This window comes from Lontra canadensis, unplaced genomic scaffold (assembly GCF_010015895.1).
Source record: "Lontra canadensis isolate GAN:19392208 unplaced genomic scaffold, GSC_riverotter_1.0 scaffold101, whole genome shotgun sequence".
NCBI lineage: Eukaryota > Metazoa > Chordata > Mammalia > Carnivora > Mustelidae > Lontra > Lontra canadensis.
In genome coordinates, this window is record NW_022631095.1 from 2612524 (window position 1) to 2631371 (window position 18848).

The window sequence follows — 18848 nt, forward strand, 5'->3', positions numbered from 1 at the left end:
TTGCTTGAGTTCTCTAGTGGAAGTTCTATATTTCAAAAATGAGATTTATTCGTGGGAATATCCATTTAGTTATGGAAATTCTTATTTATATAGTCAGTGAGCAGTCATATGAGCAGCAAGTTAAAAAATCAGATTTGTCTATTATCACTGATATTTTTTTATAAAGTGTCTCAATGAGTGCCATAATGTCATGATTTTGTTCATAAAAGGAAATGTTTTAAAAAAAGGAAATATTTAGATCTTTAAATAACTAAAAAAATCAGTAACAGTAAAGAATAGACAGACAAAAATAATAAAGAAAAAATGCACATAGTTTTATAATCAGGGGATAGATTTTATGCAGACATGTCCTGTTTTTAATGTATACATGTATATATTCATATACCTTTGTTTTATATATGCTATTTTGTAAATTATCTTATAATGTTTTCCCACATATTAATGGAATATATTATTTCAATTTAATTTTGAAGTTCACATAGTGTCCAATTAATATATTTAATATAATTTAATTTACTAACTAATTTACTAGCTATCTGTGTGCCTTTCTAGTCTTTGTTGCTCTTGGTCTCTGTCTCCCCGCTGAAAGAGTCCCCCTTAGTATCTCTTGCAGGACTAGTTTAGTGGTCACGAACTCCTTTAGTTTTTATGTGACTGGGAAACTATCTTTCCTTTTCTGAATGACAGTCTCGCTGGATAAAGTATACTTGACTACATATTCTTCCCATTCAGCACATTGAATATATCCTGCCATTCATATCTGGCCTGACAAATTTCTGTGGACAAATCCGCTGTGAACCTGAGCTGTCTTCCCTTGTAGATTAAAGGACTTTTTTTTCACCTCCTTGCTTCTTTCAGGATTCTTTCTCTATCCCTTCACTTTCAAACTGCAGGTTTCTTTAGGTTTAAAATAAGTCTCCTCTAGGCAGCATAGAAATGGGTGTTGTTTTTTATCCATTCTGACACTCTGTGTCTTTTGATTGGAGCATTTATTCCATTTACATTCAGAGTGATAATTAAATAGATATGAATTTAATGCCATTGTATTACATGTTAAGTCATTGTTTCTGGAGATTTCCTCTGTTCCTTTCTAGTCTTTGTCACTTTTGGTCTTTTATTTCCACTCTTAGAGTCAGCTTTAAGGTTTCTTTTAGGGTGGTTTCATGGTCTTTTAGTTTTTGGTTGTCTGGGAAACTCTATTTCTTCTTCTACTCTGAATGATACTTTTCTTCCCTGCATATTTTTCCCATTCATCACACTGAATATATCCTACCACTGTCCTCTGACTTGCCACGTTTCTGTAATAGATAGATCTATCCTTACTGGTCGTCTCCTGCAAGTTAGGAATTTATTTTTCCTTACTGTTTTTAGGATTTTTTTCCCCTGTCTGTATATATTTTCCCCTATCTCCATACTATAGTATTTCTTGGTGTTGGCCTGCTTTTGTTGATTTTGATAGAAGTTCTTTGTGTCTCTTAGATTTGGATATCTGTTTCCTTCCCTAATTAGGGATGTTTAGTTATTATTTCTTCAAATAAACTTTCTGCCTTTTCCCCTCTCTTCTTCTGGTACTTATATGATGTTAATGTTATTACACTTTATGAAGTCACAGAGTTCCCTACGTCTACATTCATGATCCAATATTTTTCTTTCCCTCTTCTTTTTAATTTAATTTAATTTTATTTTATTTACATCATAGATACAACCTTTATTTTTAATTCATTCCCACTATTCTCATTCTTTTCAAAAATTTTTTTAACAATCATTTTTTTTTTTCAGCATAACAGTATTCCTTGTTTTTGCACCACACCCAGTGCTCCATGCAATCCATGCCCTCTCTAATACCCACCACCTGGTTCCCCCAACCTCCCACTCCCCACCGCTTCAAACCCCTCAGATTGTTTTTCAGAGTCCATAGTCTCTCATGGTTCAACTCCCCTTCCAATTTCCCCCAACTCTCTTCTTCTCTCTAACTCCCCTTGTCCTCCATGCTATTTGTTATGCTCCACAAATAAGTGAAACCATATAATTGACTCTCTCTGCTTGACTTATTTCACTCAGCATAATCTCTTCCAGTCCCGTCCATGTTGCTACAAAAGTTGGGTATTCATCCTTTCTGATGGAGGCATAATACTCCATAGTGTATATGGACCACATCTTCCTTATCCATTTGTCCGTTGAAGGGCATCTTGGTTCTTTCCACAGTTTGGTGACTGTGGCCATTGCTGCTATAAACATTGGGGTACAGATGGCCCTTCTTTTCACTACCTCTGTATCTTTGGGGTAAATACCCAGTAGTGCAATTGCAGGGTCATAGGGAAGCTCTATTTTTAATTTCTTAAGGAATCTCCACACTGTTCTCCAAAGTGGCTGCACCAACTTGCATTCCCACCCACAGTGTAAGAGGGTTCCCCTTTCTCCACATCCCCTCCCAACACATGTTGTTTCCTGTCTTGCTAATTTTAGCCATTCTAACTGGTGTAAGGTGATATCTCAATGTGGTTTTAATTTGAATCTCCCTGATGGCTAGTGATGATGAACATTTTTTCATGTGTCTGATAGCCACATGTCTTCATTGGAGAAATGTCTGTTCATATCTTCTGCCCATTTTTTGATATGATTATCTGTTTTGTGTGTGTTGAGTTTGAGGAGTTCTTTATAGATCCTGGATATCAACCTTTTGTCTGTACTGTCATTTGCAAATATCTTCTCTCATTCCGTGGGTTGCCTCTTTGTTTTCTTGACTGTTTCCTTTGCTGTGCAGAACTTTTGATTTTGATGAAGTCCCAAAAGCTTATTTTGGCTTTTGTTTCCTTTGCCTTTGGAGACATATCTTAAAAGAAGTTGCTGTGGCTGATTTCGAAGAGATTACTGCCTATGTTCTCCTCTAGGATTCTGATGGATTCCTGTCTCACGTTGAGGTCTTTTATCCATTTTGAGTTTATCTTTGTGTACGGTGTAAGAGAATGGTCGAGTTTCATTCTTCTACATATAGCTGTCCAATTTTCCCAGCACCATTTATTGAAGAGACTGTCTTTTGTCCACTGTATATTTTTTCCTGTTTTGTCGAAGATTATTTGACCATAGAGATGAGGGTCCATATCTGGGCTCTCTACTCTGTTCCACTGGTCTATGTGTCTGTTTTTATGCCAATACCATGCTGTCTTGGTGATCACAGCTTTGTAGTAAAGCTTGAAATCAGGTAACGTGATGCCCCCAGTTTTATTTTTGTTTTTCAACATTTCCTTAGTGATTCGGGGTCTCTTCTGGTTCCATACAAATTTTAGGATTATTTGCTCCAGCTCTTTGAAAAATACCGGTGGCATTTTGATCGGAATGGCATTAAAAGTATAGATTGCTCTAGGCAGTATAGACATTTTAACAATGTTTATTCTTCCAATCCAAGAGCATGGAATGGTCTTCCATCTTTTTGTGTCTTCTTCAATTTCTTTCGTGAGTGTTCTGTAGTTCCTCGAGTACAGATCCTTTGCCTCTTTGGTTAGGTTTATTCCCAGGTATCTTATGGTTCTTGGTGCTATAGTAAATGGAATCGATTCTCTAATTTCCCTTTCTGTATTTTCATTGTTAGTGTATACGAAAGCCACTAATTTCTGTACATTGACTTTGTATCCTGCCACGTTACTGAATTGCTGTATGAGTTCTAGTAGTTTGGGGGTGGGGTCTTTTGGGTTTTCCATATAAAGAATCATGTCATCTGCAAAGAGAGAGAGTTTGACTTCTTCATTGCCAATGTGGATACCTTTTATTTCTCTTTGTTGTCTGATTGCTGTTGCTAGGACTTCTAATACTATGTTGAACAAGAGTGGTGAGAGTGGGCATCCTTGTCGTGTTCCTGATCTCAACGGGAAGGCTGCAAGCTTTTTCACATTGAGGATGATATTTGCTGTGGGTTTTCATAGATAGATTTGGTGAAGTTCAGGAATGTTCCCTCTATCCCTATACTTTGAAGCGTTTTAATCAGGAATGGATGCTGGATTTTGTCAAATGCTTTTTCTGCATCAATTGAGAGGACCATGTGGTTCTTCTCTCTTCTCTTATTAATTTGTTCTATCACATTGATTGATTTGCGAATGTTGAACCATCCTTGTAGCCCAGGAATGAATCCCACCTGGTCATGGTGGATAATCTATTTAATGTGCTGTTGGATCCTGTTTGCTAGGATCTTGTTGAGAATCTTAACATCCATATTCATCAGTGATATTGGTCTGAAATTCTCCTTTTTGGTAGGGTCTTTGCCTGGTTTGGGGGTCAGGGTAATGCTGGATTCATAGAAAGAGTCTGGAAGTTTTCCTTCTGCTTCATTTTTTTGAAACAGCTTCAGGAGAATAGGTGTTATTTCTTCTTTGAAAGTTTGGTAGAATTCCCCAGGGAATCCATCAGGTCCTGGGGTCTTGTTTTTTGGGAGGTTTTTGATCACTGCTTCAATCTCGTTACTGGATATCGGTCTATTCAGGTTGTCAATTTCTTCCTGGTTCAATTTTGGGAGTTTATAGTTTTCCAGGAATGCATCCATTTCATCTAGGTTACTTAGCTTATTGGCATATAACTGTTGATAATAACTTCTGATGACTGTTTCTACTTCCTTGGTGTTAGTTGTGATCTCTCCCTTTTCATTCATAATTTTATGAATTTGGGCTTTCTCTCTTTTCTTTTGGAGTAGTGTGGCCAATGGTTTATCAATCTTATTGATTCTTTCAAAAAACCAGCTTCTAGTTTCATTGATATGTTCTACTGTATCTCTGGTTTCTACCTCATTGATCTCAGCTCTAATATTGATTATTTCCCTTCTTATGTGTGGAGTTGGTTTGATTTGTTCTTGATTCTCCAGTTCTTTAAGGTGTAGAGACAGCTGGTGTGTTCTGGATTTTTCAGTTTTTTTGAGGGAGGCTTGGATGGCTATGTATTTCCCCCTTAGGACCACCTTTGCTGTATCCCATAGGTTTTGGACCGAAGTGTCTTCATTCTCATTGGTTTCCATGAATTGTTTCAGTTCTTCTTTGATCTCCTGGTTGATCCAAGCATTCTTAAGCAAGGTGGTCTTTAGCTTCCAGGTGTTTGAGTTCCTTCTGAACTTTTCCTTGTGATTGAGTTCCAGTTTCAAAGCATTGTGATCTGAGAATATGCAGGGAATCATCTCAGTCTTTTGGTATCGGTTGAGTCCTGATTTGTGACCCAGTATGTGGTCTGTTGTTGAGAAGGTTGCATGTGCACTTGAGAAGAATGACTTCTGTTGTTTTAGGGTGGAATGTTTTGTATATATCTATGAGGTCCATCTGGTCCAATGTGTCATTCAATGCTCTTGTTTCTTTATTGATTTTCTGCTTCAATGATCTGTCTATTTCTGAGAGAGGTGTGTTAAGAACTCCTACTATTAATGTATTCATATCAATATGACTCTTTATCTTGATTAACAGTTTTCTTATATAATTGGCTGCTCCCATATTGGGGGCATAGATATTTACAATTGTTAGATCATCTTGGCCGATAGTCCCTTTAAGAATTATGTAGTGTCCTAGAGGCACCTGGGTGGCTCAGTGGGCTAAGCCTCTGCCTTTGGCTCAGGTCATGATCCCAGGGTCCTGGGATTGAGCCCTGACTCAGACTCTCTGCTCAGCGGGAAGCCTGCTTCCTCCTTTCTCTCTGCCTGCCTCTCTGCCTACTTGTGATCTCTGTCAAATAAATAAATAATATCTTAAAAAAAAAAGAATTATGTAGTGTCCTTCTGTATCTCTGACTACAGTCTTTAGTTTAAAATCTAATTTATCTGATATGAGAATCGCTACCCCGGCCTTCTTTTAAGGCCCATTGGCATGAAAGATGCTTCTCCAACCCTTAACTTTCAGCCTGGGTCTATCTTTAGGTTCAAAATGGGTCTCTTGTAGACAACATATGGATGGGTCCTGTCGTTTTATCCAATCTGCAACCCTGTGCCATTTTATGGGCGCATTTAGGCCATTCACATTGAGAGTGATTATTGATAGATACGTTTTTATTGACATCGTGTTACCTTTGAAGTCTTTCTTTCTGTAGATTGTCTCTATATTTCTGTTCAATGCTATTCTTAGGATTTTTCCTCTTTTATAGAACCCCCCTTAATATTTCCTTCAGTGTTGGCTTGGTGGTTGCATAGTCTTTTAAGCCTTGCCGGTCTTGGAAACTCTTTATCTCTCCATCCATTTTGAATGTCAGTCTTGCTGGATAAAGTATTCTTGGCTGCATGTTCTTCTCATTTAGTGCCCTGAATATATCTTGCCAGCCCTTTCTGGCTTGCCAGGTCTTTGTGGACAGGTCTGATGTTATTCTGATGGGCTTTTCTCTGTAAGTAAGGAGCCTCTTTGTCCTAGCGGCTTTCAAGAGATTATATCTACAATTATGATTCCTCAATTTGACTATCAGGTGCTTTGATTTTTTTTTTTGGAATCTATAATCTTGGGTGGAGACTGTTCGGCCTCTAGTACATGAACGCTGGTTCCATTTGCGAGATTGGGAAAATTTTCATGAAGAACTTGTTCCACTATGTCTTCTAGACTTCTTTCTTTCTTCTCCCCTTCAGGGATTCCAATAATTCTGATGTTGGTACGTTTCATGGCATCATTTATTTCCCTGATTCTGTTTTTATGGCTTCTAAGCTTTTTGTTCCAGGCTTCCTCCTGATCCTTTCTATCTGTTTGTCCTCCAGATCACTAATTCTATATTCTGTCTCAGTTACCCTAGCTTTGAGGGAATTTAGATTAGATTGGAACTCATTGAGAGCATTGTGAACCTCATCCCTCGTAGCTTTTAGCTCTGCCCTAACATTGTGAACATCATCTCTGGTCGATTTCAGTTCGGCCCTAATCAATTCCGTTTGGTCCTCCATGGCTTTCTCCAACCAAGCTATTGCCTGGATAATTGTTAGCCTGAATTCTCTTTCCAACATATTGTCTATGTTGATAGCCGTTAGCTATGTTGCAGAAGGTCCATCCTGTGTATTTTTCTTCTGTTGGGCATTCCTCCTCCTAGTCATTTTGGTGAGAGATGACTGAACAGATGTAGCTGGATGTATCGACCGTGGTGCAGTCAAGGTGTACCCTGGAACACTTTTGAGCAATCAGGATTCCCCACCCAAACGAGAGAAAAAAGAAAAGAAAAAGAAAAAAAGAGAGAGAGAGAGAGAGAGACAGGAAAGAAAGGGAAGATAAAAGAGAAGGTTCAGCCCAAATGGTCCCCAAGGTAAGATTTATGAAGTATAAAAACAAAAAGAGACAAACAAAAAGACTGATAAAAGTATATGACAAGAGAAATAAAAAAAAATATATATATATATAAGCAAATAAAGGAAGAACCTCGTCAAAAAGAACCCCAAGTGTAAGATTTATATACTATCAGGACAAACACAAAAACACAGAAACACTGGTGGAAGAAAAGGGTGGGAGAGTGGTTATAAATTCTCAGTGTGGGCGAGGAAGGTTGTTTTTATTCTTCCTGGATGTATCTTGATATCTTTGTTAAAGGACTCAACTTTCCTAAGATAAAGGGGGATTAAAAATTGGTTTATGTCTAGGGGTCGTATTGATTGGGAAAAAGGGATTACTTTGAAGTTTAACTCTATATGAATATTAGAAAATAAAAATAAAAAAGGAATAAACTAGACTAAACTAAACTAAAATTAAAAAAAAAGAAATTTAAAAAATAGAAATGTAAAAGAAAAACACAGGTGTATGTATCAAAAAGTTCAGGTTAGAAGGTTATTATGGAATTTGATGTACTGGACAGCTCACTGTGATGGTAAATAGGTTAAAAAATTTATCTATATAAAAAAATGAGCCAAAATAGTGGGAACAAATTAAAAATAAAAGTTGTCCTATGAAGTAGTGGTGGTTGTTCTCTTGTTGTCTTTTTTTTTTTTTTTCTTTCTTGGTTGGTTTTCTGGGGGAGGGGCCCGCCACGTGGGTTTTTAGTCAATGCTGTTCCCTGAGTTGAGTCCTGCCTCCCTCAAGGGGGTGGGCTCTGAGGAAACCGGTTTTTTCAGGCTTTTGTTCTCTGGAGGTTTTTATGTTTGTTCACTTTTTTTTTTCTCTCTCGCCTTGACCGCTTTTGATGGTTTTTGTAGGTTTAGAGGAAAGCAAACTTTCCTCTAAAAGCACCAAAAAGCACTTTCCAAAAGCACCCTGACCTCCCTCTCAGAGAGAAGCCTCAGTCTGGCTGCAAGCCCATATAAATTCCCCCTTGGCAGTTGGCAGAGCAGGTTCCGAGTCGCGGTCCCTGGGGACGCAGGATCTTCTGCTTGTACCCAAAACCAGGGCAGCGGCGGCTGTCTGGGCGGCTCCAGACCGCCAGAGAGGTTCCAAGCAGCGATCGCACACTGAGATTTTCCTGCTGGCCCGGGCTGGGTGAGCCTGGTCTTTCTGGGTCTAAGAGCGCCCAGCTTGCGCGCACCTCTCTCAGGGGAGGGTGTGGGTCGAGCACGCATCTCAGGCTCTGAGTGCGGGGTGCAGGTCCGAAAGCACCAGGGTGGGCCTTCGCGCACCTCTCTCAGGGGAGAGTTTGGGGTGCGCGTCTCAGGGTCTGAAACAATGGCGCGGGTCTAAGAGCGCCGGGTGGGCCTTTGTACACCTCTCTCAGGGGAGGGTGAGGGGCGCGCGTGTCTTAGGCTCTGTAGCAGGGCTCGGCATTCTGCTGTCTGGCGTGGCTCCCAGCCCCTCACAGGGGCCAGAACCCATGCAGTCTCGGGCGCGCTGGAGGCTCAGGGACCAAGACCTTGTTTCTCCGCCGCACTCTCTCTGGCTCAGTGCCAGGGGAGACTGTCCTGGGTCCGGGGACTTAAGCCCCTGTCCCTAGCCGCCCTGATTCCCACAATTTCCCCCTTGTGATCCTTTGCTCTTTTGGAGTGCTTTCAACCAGTCTCCAAGTTAATGCTGGTCCCCAGATGCAGGGCACTCTAGTATTAGGGGTATTACTTTCCAATCAGTCGCCTCTGGTGGCTCCCTCCCCCTTTTGTTTATCTTCCGATATCAGTCTGATGTTCCCACTCTGCTTTACCTGCCCACTGGCATCTTCTGCCCCTGTAGAGATCCAGACGTGTATAATTCTGATCTCAGGCTGATTTCATGAGTGATTGGAGTTCATTGGGTACAGGTTGAAAAGGTGCCTCCTCCTACTTCCCCGCCATCTTGTCTCCCCCTCTTTCCCTCTTCTTTTCAACTTCATAATTTTCCATTATTCTATCCTCTATATAACTTATTCATTCTTCTGATTCTTCCAACCTTGTGGTCATTACGTCCAATTGGGTTTGCATTTAGGTTATAGCATTTTTTATTTTGGCCTGACTAGTTTTAAGATCTTTTTTCTCTGTGGAAAGGTACTCCCTGATGTCTTCTATGCTTTCCTCAAGCTCAGCTAGTATCCTTATAATTGTTGCTTTAAATTCTGGGCCAGGCATATTTCTTATATCTGTTTTGATTAGATCGCACGACCTTTCCTTTTTTTTTTTATTTTGGGATGAAATCCTCCATCTTGGTATTTTATCTAGGTTTCTGTCATTTTCTCTGTGTTAAAAAAGCATGTTGTGCTTCCTGCTCGTAGGACCACTCCTGGTTTTATTAGGAAGAGGTCATATACTGTTCCTGGCCTGGTGCTTTAGGAAGTGTCTCTGGTATATGCTGTGTGCACTCTGCTGCTGTGTTTTGACTGCTCTTTCCCTCAGATTAGTCCTCTGCAGTTTCTTCTTGCCTACAAGTGGGGAATGTTTGGACCTTCTCCAGAGTGTGGCCAGTTTTAACTAGGTGTACTAGTTAAAAGAGACCTGATATTTCCACTAGAGCTGAAGCTGTACAGCACTATGGTCAGCAGACTGGTGCATATGGAGGTTTTTGCTGGGATTGGGGGACAATTGTTCTCAGGCACACTTGCCCTAGTTAAGAAGCACCTACAGAATGTAAGCAGGCATGACTTGTTGTAATTGGCTCAGGCTTCCATTGTTGATGGGCTATGCTTCTCACCGAAGTCAGTCTGTGCTGATAGCTTTGGAAGAAAAGCCTCACTGGACTTGTTCCTTGTCTCCAAGATGTGAGTTCATACCACTGCTGTCTAGGAAGCCCTCACAGAAGAGCAAACTCTCCTCCTGTGTCAGAGGCATCCCTCAGATCCCTGCCTTCTCCCTGTCTGTGTCTGGTCTGGGTTGTTTGCCTGCCAGGCAGTGCAGTGCATCTGTGTTTTATCTCAGACACACTGGATGAATTTCAGAATTCCAAGCTTTAGGAACCTTTTGTGGTGTGGACCTCTGCTGGTCCTCTGGGATTGGGAATTGCTGGGCTGGGGCTTGTGTTGGTTTGTCCCAAAGGGGGAGTCACACCAATGCACAGGAGCTGGAAGTTTAGAGTAATATACAGCAAAAATCCCGAGTCCAGGTTAGCCACCCTTGGCAGGTGTCTGTGCTCCTATACTTAAGGGGCAGAGGGGAACACAATGGCACCAACCAGCTCTTTTGTCTCTGACAGGCAAAGCCACCTCTCCCAGATACACTCCAAAAATGGGGAACATTTCTCCCAGTGCATCCCTGGAGATCTTCAGATCTTCAGATCACACCATCAGCCCCTGGCATCTACCTTCCTTCTCCAGAAGAGCACTGCAGCACCCACTGGGCTCCCTACCACCCACAATACAGAACTATGAAACTCCAGTCTTTGAGATTCACTGGTTGTAAACACTTAAGATAATCAGCCTCTCTTGTTTTCCCAGTCAGTGACTTTGGGGAAGAGTTTTCTGTCTGTGATCCTCCGTGCACTGCTCTCTCTCCTTCTCTTTCTGTATCTCTATCTCTGTTTCTTCCCTCCCCTTTCCTCATGGTCAGGACTCCTTTCCCTTTTCCCATGATTCTTTTCTCCCCAAAATCATGTCCCCACACCTCTGACCCTCCATGATGTGACCTGTTTCCCCCCCCGCCCAGTTGTGCAGTTTGTTTTGTCAGTCCTCAGATCCATTTCTTGGGTGTTTAGAACAATCCAATATTTATTTAGCTGTGTTCCAGGAATGAGGCAAACATAGGGTCCTCCTATTACTCTGCCATCTTAACTGACCCCATGGGCATTTAGATTTCGATATTTATTGTTACATGGGGAATAATACTATTTGGCCTAAAACTAAGATCACAAGTAGTGGAATTATGCTTTGCCATAGCCACTCCCATGAGGTTCCTAACATTAAATCTAGATCGCCTATTTTCCTCTCTCCACTTAGCTGGATACTTTCAAGAAACCCAAAACAATGACTAAAAACTTCAAGAGTTCCTTAAAATATGCTATGATTAGTATTTCTTCTTTTATGTTTAGTTTATCTGTCTTCACTTTTAAAGTATGGTTCTGTAAACAGAATACTGATAGGCCTTTTTTCCTATTTAGTCAGATAATCTCTGCCTTTTCATTAGAACATTCAGTTGAATTATATATACACCAAAATTACTGATAACTATGGATGTAGGTTAAGTGCTGCTTTCTTGTTAGTGTTCTATTTATCCCATCAATGATTTCCTCCTCTGTTCCTCCTTTGTTACCCTTAGATTTGTGGGCTATTTTCAGCATTTTTTTTTATACCTTGTTTTTGTTTTTGTTTTTGTTTTTTCTGCTATACCTCTTTATCCCCCACCTCTTATCCCAGTGGTTTCTCTGGTGGTTTCAGTGAGCATTCCTAACTTTTTACAATCTAGAATTAATGTTATACCCCTTCACATACAACACAAGAACCTTAAACTGTAAAGTTCCATAGAACCCCTTTGTGATGGTAGTGTAATACATTATTACTTCTTCATATGTTATAAACCATAAGATGAATTTTTAAAAATTATTCAAGTGTTTAAAGAAATTAAGGAAAGGAAAAAGCATTTCATTTTTTCCCAATGTTTTAACATTTCCAAGATAAAATTTTTCATTCCATCTTGTATGTCTATGTTTCTGATATTTTTATTAGCCTGTTGATGAAATCTCTTCAGTTTTTGTTTATATGAAATTATCTTTGTTTTATATTCATTTTAAAAAAAAATATTTTATTTATTTGAGAGAGAGAGTGCACAAGCAGGGGGAGGCTCAAAGGGAGAGGGAGAAACCGACTCCCCTGCTGAGCAGGGAAGCCCAATGCTTGATCCCAGGACCCTGAGATCATGACTTGAGCTAAAGGTAGATGCTTAACCGATTGAGCAACCCAGGTGTTCCTTATCTTCATTTTTTTAAACAGCTTACTTAGAAATATTTTCAAGCTTTCATAAAAGTTGTAAGAATGACAATAATGAAAGAACACCTATATTCTCTTTACTTGTATTTATTGTTTAACATTATATCCCAGTATCACCTGTGCTCTCTGTATTTGGAAGTAAGTTGTAAATTGCATCATGGAACTTTTATAGTTACCTGTGCAAGTAAAAATAACATCATTAAAATACTTTTTATCAAGTATTACTATAAGTATTTTTTATCAAATAACACTAAGTATTACTGTACTTGAATTGCATCATGGTTGGACAATGTGATATGTATGATATGTTTTATAGTCAACTGTTTTATGGCGTTAATATAAGTCAATTTATGTAAAACCTCCATGTATATTTGAAAAAAAACTCATTGTTTTATGTAAGCTTTACATATACATATTATACCTAAATTTTGTTTTAACCTGAACACTCATATTTATTGTTAATTTGCTTGATTGATTAATGATTGAGAGAACTATGTAAAAATCCCTCACTATAACAGTTAATTTCTACTTATAATTTTGTTAAATTTTGCTTAAGACATTTTGTTGCTAAGCTGTTAGTTATAGTGAAGTTTAGAATGCTTCCATCTTTCTTAATAATTGAATATTTTATTAATGCACTGTGATATTATTTTTGCTTTTAAGCTTTTTTCACATTAATGTAATTATAATGTAGTATATATTTTATCTGTTATTTTCCTGATGTATATTTTCATGCTTTGACTCAATAACTCTATGTACTCATAATTTAGAGGTTTTTATTTTAATTTGCATATAGTGGATTTTTAAAAAAGTTTCTGTCATTTAACTAGTATTTGGTCTGTTGATAATTTGTGATTATTGACATGCAAGGATTTATTTCCATAGTCATGTTTTTATATTCTTTTGTCTTGCTTTTCATGTATTCAGTTTTGCAAAGGATCACCTTCATTCCTCTCACACATGCTGTATTGTGTTGGGAAAGGTTACATACAGAGAAATAGCAAAGTATGAATAGTCTCTAAGGACCTAGGAGGATAACATCTTTTTTTGTCCAAATCAGAGAACAGTATCCATTACATTTTATTTTCTGTTAGTAGTTTTCAGCAGACTTGTTGAAGATTACTGATGATACAAAGTTGCTGCTTTTTATGTTTTCTGCTAACACTTAGAAATTTGTACATACAAATAATTAGAAATATTTAGAGAAAATATTATGATTTCTATTCCTTTGAATTAAGACATATTCTTGACATTACTGGCTATAATGGTCCTCAGAGCTCTGTGTTTAGAAAGTTCACTATTTATCCGGGATATATAGTCATCTTTTAGTGGGATGAAGACATATGATGGCAGCATACTATAGAAAAACAAAGAAGACTTAGTTATTTTTTTTCTTTAAAGATTTTATTTATTTATTTGATAGAGAGATCACAAGTAGGCAGAGAAGCAGGCAGAGAGAGGGAGGGAAGCAGGCTCCCCACTGAGCAGAGAGCCCGATGTGGGGCTCAATCCCAGGACTCTGAGATCGTGACCTGAGCTGAAGGCAGAGGCTTAACCCAATGAGCCACCCAGGAGCCCCAAGACTTAGTAGTTTAGTTAGTTGGGAACTTGAGGTCTGTTTTGTTTTTTTTTTTTTTAAGATTTTATTTATTTATTTGACAGACAGAGATCACAAGTAGGCAGAGAGGCAGGCAGAGAGAGAGAGGGGGCAGGGAGCAGGCTCCCTGTTGAGCAGAGAGCCCGATGCAGGGCTCCATCCCAGGACCCTGGGATCATGACCTGAGCCAAAAGCAGAGGCTTTAACCCACTGAGCCACCCAGGCACCCCATTGAGGTTTTTATCCTCAGTAGTTCTGTGATCTTGTAAACTTAAATTTTTGCTTTTACTTTCTGTGTGTGTGAAGAGGAAGTTAATGACAACCTTCTTATTTTAAGATTATTGATTAATATATAGAGTCTCTAGGTTTATACCTAAAACTTACTAAGTACTTGGTAAATCTTAATTTATTTTTCTTTCACTTGAGCACTGCATTATTTTAACATTTTATATCCATTTAAAATGTGATAATTCAGTAATTTTCACCAGTGATTAAGAAACAAAATTTGTCTTTCAGTACGATTATATGGGCTCTGAAGTGGCAGTTGCAGCTGAGAAAGTTGTCCATATCTTTGGTGTAATCAACACTGTAAGTATTTATGTTTTATTTAAGTAAGAAACATTCCTATTAATGCAATAATATTGTTTGTATTAAAGCATATCCAGTTTGTAAAAACTGCAATCCTACCAACTGCTTTCATCCATCAATGAATACATTTCATCTCTAAAAAAGAGTAAATTGAATATATTAGCATTATGTGTAGAATGTTATATTTATGATTGCCTAAAAACTATATATTATGTAACTTCTGTTTTCAGATGTTTTCCCAGCTCAACATAACTATTATACTAACTTCTTTGGAACTCTGGTCAGATCAAAATAAGATTTCACTTAGTGGGGATGCTAATGAAGTACTACAAAGATTTGTGTCATGGAAAGAAAAATTTTTATTTCAAAGATCCCATGATATGGCATACTTATTAATGTAAGTGCCTTATTTGTATTGACATAAGGTTTGTCAAATTATTTTATATGTTAGCTATCAAGATTATATATATGTGTTATATGTAATGACAAGACACTTCAAAAAAGGATTATATGCACATTATGTTGACATATTGCAAAATACAAAATTCTGAAAACAATGTAATACACTAAGTCATAGTAAGTCGTTATTCTCCACTAGGCTTTTTTATCTATGGAAATATAAGAAACTTGAAAATTTGGAAAGCCTTGAGATAAAGAGGGGGCCTCAATGATTTAAAGATTTTCACAGAGATAAATAATTGAAACTATCATTTGAACTTTAAGTATAATATAAATTAGTTAACAGAATGCAATAATTGTATATAATGTTAGTTAAAATATGTCAAATTAATAATATGGTTACCATCTTGTATAGCTATACTGACCCAAGGTGTAGCTATTTAACTAACTTGCATTATTTTTTTCAAGAGTCTTTTTATATAGGTTTCTGTTAACACTTTGATTGTTGAGATGGAAATAATAAAAATTCTGAAGATCTGAATAATATGCAATAGATTTATAAATCTATTGGTGTTTCCTGTGGAATTTAGGGTCAGGTTTGGAGGCTCAGGAGCTACAATAACTAAGGATTGAAATATATGAGGACATTTGCTACACTGTAGATCTTCTTTTCTTGATGAGTCTACTGAGTATTCTGTCTCTTTGTCTCCCGGTCCTCCAATCCAACATTTTTTACATGCTTTAGGGGTTCGCTATGTGCAAATCATGGCAGTAAGCTATCCTGACTTGTACATATATCAAATTATATATATGCCAGCAACAGTGGTGGTTAATACTTTGGGAGGATTAGGAACCACTGGGTTTTGGGCTGTGTATCATAAAATGTTAAAGTAGACTTTAAAACTTTGTAGGAACTGTGGGAGATTACCCAAATACAAAATGATTGAAAGCATGAGATGTGACATGTAATATTTTGTATTTAAAAAAAAATAGCTTTACTGAGAAATCCAATTTGTAAAATGTCATTAAGTTAGTAATAATTTAAGGTGAATTTATTCAGAAGAAAAATTTTATTATTTAGTTATAGGGACCATCTTGATTATGTGGGAGCAACATATCATGGAATGGCATGCAATCCAAATTTTGCTGCAGGAATTGCTCTGGTATGCATTTTATTTCCATCTATTCAGTAAATTCTATATGTTTTGAAACATCCACTTCAAGGAACAAAATATGTATAGTATATTTGTCATGATGATTTGACAAATTTTTCTTAGTATCCTTTTTTTCTTTTAGATTTTGAAACTCAAATGTTATAATTTTAAAAGTTTTTTGGTATTGTAAAATGCAAATAACATAAAATGTACTATTTTTACTAGCTTTAAATGTATAATTCAGTAGTGCCAAGTATGTTCACATTGTTGTGAAACAGATCTCCAGAAGTTTTTATCTTGCATAAATGAATATTTGTATTTTTTTTTTTTTACCAATTTGCCCCATTTTCCACACAATCTAGCCTCTGGAATCCACCATTCTATTCTGTTTCTGTGAGTATGACATTTTTAAATTCTGCATATAAGAGAGATCATATAACATTTATCTTTTTATGTCCAGCTTGTTTCACTTAACATAATTTCATCCACATTCATCCATGTTGTTGCAAATGGCAGGATTTTATTCTTTTTATGGCTGAATAATGTTCATATATATATGTGAATTTAATATATATATATTAAATATATATGTGTGTATATATGTACATATATACACACATATATGACTTTTTTAATCCATTTATCTGTCAGTTCTATTTTTAATATCATGAAGAACCATCATACTTATTTTCAGACTGTTTGCTCCATTTTATAATCCTACCAGCAGTTTACATTTTATATTCATCATATCTTTACTAACATGTTATTTTCTGTTATTGTTTTTTTTTTAAGATTTTATTTATTTATTTGACAGACAGAGATCACAAGTAGGCAGAGAGGCAAGCAGAGAGAGAGAGAGAGAGGAGGAAGCAGGCTCCCTGCAGAGCAGAGAGCCCGATGCATGACCTGAGCTGAAGGCAGAGGCTTTAACCCACTGAGCCACCCAGGCTCCCCTTATTGTTGTTTTTTAATAGCAACTATCCTAAGTAGTATGAGGTGATAGTTCATCGTGGTTTCAATGTGCACTTCTATAATTACTAGTGCTACTGAACATCTTTTCATACACTTTTTGCTTTTTGTGTATTATCTCTGGAAAAAGTATCTATTCAAGTTCTTAGGTTTTTTTTTTTTTCTTTAAGTATATAATCAGATAGTTGTCCTCTTCAGCATTTCCCAAATGAGTTGAATACTTATATTCACACAAAAACCTGCATGAATGTTTATAGGAGCTATTCATAATTTACAAAGATTGGGAGCAAACAAGATATTCTTTAACAGATGAATGGATAAACAAACTGGAGTAAATTGATATAAAAGAATACTATCCAATGACTTTTTTTTTTAAGTGAGGCATCAAGCCATGAAAACACATGGAAAAAACTTACATGCATAGTGATTAGTGAGAAAAGCCAATCTGAAAAGGCTACATACTGTATGAGTGCAACTATATGACCTGAAAAAAAGGAAAACTGTGGGGATAGTAAAAAGATTATACTTTACCAGGGATTTGTGTCTTGCTGCCCTTATTACTTCCCATTTTTTTTAATACAAAAATGCTACTTATAAAGTGTTATAGTATTCTGCCTTTAAAAAAAATTAATTTGGCTCTCTCCCTAAACAATTTCTGAAGTAAAAACTGATTGCAAATTCAACCCTTTAGAATCTTTATATTTTTTCTGTTTCTTAAAAAATAATATAATTACTGAAACAGTGCATATTCCTCTCAAAAAACTTTTAAAGCTTATTGGAATTTAATACGTAATAAAAGCATATGATAACATTAATCTTATTTTGGTTTATGTCAGTCCCATTTGGATTAAAAATACAGTAACTCAAAAATAAAAACAAAATTTACCTATTTTTTCCTTATTTTCCATATCCCTAAGAAAATAATGAGCATAGTAGTTTCTTAAATTTGTGTTTGCACTTAGGTAATATGGCCAAAAAGAAAAGATCAAAGAGGCGAAATAATTTAGGCAACAATTCTGTTTTTTTGTTTTGTTTTGTTTTTTTTTGCATTTAGTATCCACAGATGATAACTTTAGATGCATTTTCAGTTGTTATGGTACAGTTGCTTGCAGTTAATCTGGGATTAACATACGATGATATCTACAATTGTTACTGTCCAGGAACTACATGCATAATGAATTCTGAAGCAATGTAAGATTTTATTTTTATCAAATCTGTGTCTTCTTCTGAGAAATGTTTGTAGCAGTCACTTGTATAATATCTTGCAATACAACTTGAGTTGGAATATTTTTACTAAATAAATAATGTACTTGTTTATTTATTTTAATTTTTATTTAAATTCAATTTAGTTAACATATGCTGTATTAATAGTTTCAAGGGTAGAATTTAGTGATTCATCAGTTGCATATAACACCCATCCTCATTACATCAGGTGCCCCCCTTAGTGCCTCATTCCCCAACCCAGCTCCTCTCCAGCAACCCTCAGTTTGTTTCTTAGACTTAAGAGTCTGTGGTTTGCTTCCCTCTCTCTTTTTGTCTTATTTAAAGAGGAGTATTTGATATCGCAGAAAATGTGCTTAATATTTCTACATTCAATGTTACAGAGAAAGTGAATGTTGATGATGACTTTCTGGGGGTTAACTAGAGTCTTCAGGTGATTTTAATTCATTCTAAAAATATGTAATAAGCATCTACTGCTTTGCAGGATTGTGTTAGTCTTATAAATGGCTAGCAAGATAGATATGTCATAAATATCTTAACCTATCAGGGTCTGAAAATTTAAAAGTAGGCCTAAGAACAAAGTATAAACAGTGTATGATAGGTGCCAAGAAGGAAATAAATAGGGAATACACGGGGAGAAGAATTTTTTTTTTTAAGATTTTATTTACTTATTTGACAGAGAAAGAGAGCACAAG

At 36.9% G+C, this 18848-nt stretch overlaps 1 protein-coding gene across 1 annotated transcript in view; it reads left to right on the top strand.

Moving 5' to 3' along the window:
- Positions 1–18848, top strand: part of LOC116855373 (A disintegrin and metallopeptidase domain 3-like) — a 113404-nt gene that overhangs the window by 42889 nt on the left and 51667 nt on the right. The window contains exons 8-11 of the mRNA XM_032838080.1: positions 14339–14410; positions 14641–14807; positions 15891–15972; positions 17987–18123. Coding sequence (XP_032693971.1) covers positions 14339–14410; positions 14641–14807; positions 15891–15972; positions 17987–18123 — 458 coding nt within the window. The remainder of the gene's footprint in view (positions 1–14338; positions 14411–14640; positions 14808–15890; positions 15973–17986; positions 18124–18848) is intronic.